This window comes from Protobothrops mucrosquamatus, unplaced genomic scaffold, assembly GCF_001527695.2.
Source record: "Protobothrops mucrosquamatus isolate PMUCROS unplaced genomic scaffold, P.Mucros_1.0 scaffold3151, whole genome shotgun sequence".
NCBI lineage: Eukaryota > Metazoa > Chordata > Lepidosauria > Squamata > Viperidae > Protobothrops > Protobothrops mucrosquamatus.
The window spans coordinates 106,137-110,105 of record NW_015389151.1 but is presented as its reverse complement, the minus strand read 5'-3'; the positions used below and the strand labels follow the sequence as shown (position 1 = coordinate 110,105).

Here is a 3,969-nt window from a genome sequence, read left to right as displayed (position 1 = left end):
TCAGTTTTCTCTACCTGATCTGTTTTTACCCCTGCCCCTCGCCGTTCTTCCCCTTTACGGATTCCGCAAGCGGCCGACACCTGGAGTAAATTTTGCGTTCCGTAAAACGTTTATTCGAATACAGCGTTTGTTCGCAAAGAAAGGACTTAAAAGGCATTTTGGCAACAATATAAATCAGAATTAAGGCCCCTGTCGAGCCAAAGTAAGCCTCAAATAAAGCGCAGGTAGTCCACCACTTACAGCCATTCGTTTAATCAATCAATCAATCAATCAATCAATCAAAATAGAGCTGGAAGGGACCTTGGAGGTCATCTAGTCCAACCCCCAGCTCAAGCAGGAGACCCTAGACCATTTCAGACAAGTGGCTGTCCAGTCTCTTCTTAAAAACCTCCAGTGATGGAGCATTCACAACTTCTGGTGGCAAGAAGTTCCACTGGTTAATTGTCTTCATTGTTAGGAAGTTTCCCTTTAATTCCTTAATTTAACAACAATTCAAAGTTACAACAGCACTGGTAAAAAACCCCAGAGCCACTCAATGAGATAGATAGATAGATAGATAGATAGATAGATAGATAGATAGAGAGAGAGAGAGAGAGAGAGAGAGAGAGAGAGAGAGAGAGAGAGAGAGAGAGAGAGAGAGAGAGAGAGAGAGAGAGAGAGAGAGAGAGAGAGAGAGAGATGACAGATATATAGATATTGACGATAATAAGATAGAGATAGAGATAGAGATAGAGATAGAGATAGATAGATAGATAGATAGATAGATAGATAGATAGATAGATGATAGATAGATAGATAGATAGATAGATGTATATAGAGATATAGAGATATATAGATGATAATAGATAGAGAGATAGAGAGAGAGATAGCGATAGATAGATAGATAGATAGATAGATAGATAGATAGATAGATAGATAGAGATAGATGATAGATATAGAGATATATAGATAATAGATAGATAGAGATAGATGATATATATATATAGAGAGAGAGAGATAGTTGATAATGGATAGAGATAGATAGATAGATAGATTGATAGATAGATAGATAGATAGATAGATAGATAGATAGATAGATAGATAGATAGATAGATAGAGAAAGAGATGATAGATATACAGAGATAGATGATAATAGATAGATTGATATAGATGGATGGATGGATGGACGGACGGACGGACAGACAGACAGACAGCTATAGAGAGACAGAGAGAGATATAGATAGATGATAGATAGAGAGATGGAGTATAGATATAGATAGATGATAAATAGATCTGACAGACAGACAGGCAAATAGATCAGGCCGGCAGGTAGATAGGTAGACATAATGACTTACTACTGGTCCCTACACTTAACCACCGTCAAGCATCCCCAGCGATCCTGTGATCCAAGTTCAAGGGCTTGGCAACCGACACGCCAGTATTTATGACGGTAGCAGCGTCCTACAGTCAGGTGCTCCCCTTTGGCAACCTTTTGACAAGCAAAGTCAAAGGGGGGGGGGACTCCAGGTTTGCTTAACAACCGTGTGACTCGCTTAACAACTATAGCATAAAACCCGCTTAGCCGCCATCTTGCTTAGAACAGCAGAGATCTGGGGCTAAAGTTTTGGTCCTGACTCCCGCCTTCTCCGTCTTGCAGGCCACCTCGGCCGGATTCGAAGGCATCGGCACCTTGGTGAGCAGAGGAGTGGAGCAGCTGACTTACTCTTCCCTCTGCCTGCCGGAGGACATCAAGGCCCGTGGAGTGGAGTCTGTCGCCAACTATTATTACCGAGATGACGCCAGCAGGCTCTGGGCTGCCATAGAGAGGTGGGGCCTGGCCTTGGGTTTGGACGCTCTCTGAAGTCTCAGATAGAAATAGAAATAGAGTAGAGTAGAGTAGAATAGAGTAGAGTAGAATAGAAAATAGAATAAAACAGAATAGAAAATAGAAAATAGAAAATAGAAAATAGAAAATAGAAAATAGAAAATAGAAAATAGAAAATAGAAAATAGAATAGGAACAGGAATAGAATAGAACAGAACAGAATTAGAATGAATAGAATAGAATAGAATATAGAATAGAATAATAAAAAACAGAATAGAATAGAGTAGAATAGAATAGAATAGAAAATAGAATAAAACAGAATAGAATAGAGTAGAGTAGAATAGAATAGAATAGAAAATAGAATAAAACAGAATAGAATATAGAATAGAATATAGAATATAGAATAGAATAATAAAATACAGAATAGAATAGAGTAGAATAGAATAGAATAGAAAATAGAATAAAACAGAATAAAACAGAATAGAATAGAAAATAGAATAAAACAGAATAAAACAGAACAGAATAGAATAGAATAGAATAGAAAACAGAATAAAACAGAATAGAATAGAATAGAAAATAGAATAAAACAGAATAGAATAGAATAGAATAGAAAATAGAATAAAACAGAATAAAACAGAATAGAATAAAATAGAAAATAGAATAAAACAGAATAAAACAGAATAGAATAGAATAGAAAATAGAATAAAACAATAAAACAGAATAGAATAGAGTAGAAAATAGAATAAAACAGAATAAAACAGAATAGAATAGAATAGAACAGAATAGAATAGAATAGAAATAAAGAATAGAACAGAATAGAATAGAATACAATAGAATAGAATAGAATAGAATATAGAATAGAATAATAAAAAATAGAATAGAATAGAGTACAATAGAATAGAATAGAAAATAGAATAAAACAGAATAAAACAGAATAGAATAGAAAATAGAATAAAACAGAACAGAATAGAATAGAATAGAATAGAAAACAGAATAAAACAGAATAGAATAGAATAGAAAATAGAATAAAACAGAATAGAATAGAATAGAATAGAAAATAGAACAGAATAAAACAGAATAGAATAAAATAGAAAATAGAATAAAACAGAATAAAACAGAATAGAATAGAATAGAATAGAAAATAGAATAAAACAGAATAAAACAGAATAGAATAGAATAGAATAGAAAATAGAATAAAACAGAATAAAACAGAATAGAATAGAACAGAACAGAATAGAATAGAAATAAAGAATATAATAGAATAGAATAGAATAGAATAGAATAGAATACTGGATCACTGCTATCCTGTCTCCCCTATTTCTTCTTTTCTTTAGACTAGCCAGACCCAAGTTCTGCAGCCGTTCTTCGTATGTTTTCGTCTCCAGGCCTTTAATTCTCTTAGTTGCTCTTCTCTGAATTTTTTCCAAACTCTCAACCTCTTTTTTGTGATGTGGTGACCAAACTTGGCTGCAGTATCCCAGGTGTGGCCTCACCAGGGTTTTACAAAGCGGTGCTAATACCTCGCGTGACCTTGATTCTCTGCCTCTGTTTATACAACCCAGGATTGTGTTGGCTTGTTTGGCTGCTGCCACACACGGCTGGCTCATAGACTTGACTCTCTTCTCACCCTTCAATTAGGTTAGCGGGCAGTTCCGGGAGCTGAAAACCCAACATAACTGAGGGACTATCCAAGTTGGTGGAAAGCTGTCTTAGAAGACCCCCCCCCCCAACTCGTCTCCTTGTCTTCCAGCTTCGTGGCGGGCTTCGTCCGATATTACTACTGGAACGACGACCGGATCCGCGGTGACTCCGAGCTGCAGGCCTGGATTCGGGAGATCTTCAAGGAAGCGTTCCAGAGCCAAGAGGCGTCAGGGGCTCCCTCATCCCTGACCACCGCGGAGGAGCTGACCAAATTCCTGACCATGGTCATTTTTACCTGTTCAGTTCAACATGCTGCAGTCAACAGCGGGCAGGTGAGAACCAGCCTACCCGAGATAATAAAATCGCAGAGTCACAGAGCTGGAAGGGACCGTGGAGGTCTTCTAGTCCAACCCCCTGCTCAGGCAGGGAACCCTATACCATTTCAGACAAATGGCTGTCCAGTCTCTTCTTAAAGAGGAGGAGGAGGAGGAGGAGGAGGAGGAGGAGGAGGAGGAGGAACAACAG

The 3,969-nt window shown here is 37.5% G+C and overlaps 1 protein-coding gene across 1 annotated transcript in view; it reads left to right on the top strand.

Moving 5' to 3' along the window:
• Positions 1 to 3,969, top strand: part of LOC107297128 (arachidonate 12-lipoxygenase, 12R-type-like) — a 20,833-nt gene that overhangs the window by 13,889 nt on the left and 2,975 nt on the right. Inside the window, exons 10-11 of the mRNA XM_015826487.1 lie at positions 1,637 to 1,806; positions 3,554 to 3,776. Of these exons, the coding sequence (XP_015681973.1) occupies positions 1,637 to 1,806; positions 3,554 to 3,776 (393 nt within the window). The remainder of the gene's footprint in view (positions 1 to 1,636; positions 1,807 to 3,553; positions 3,777 to 3,969) is intronic.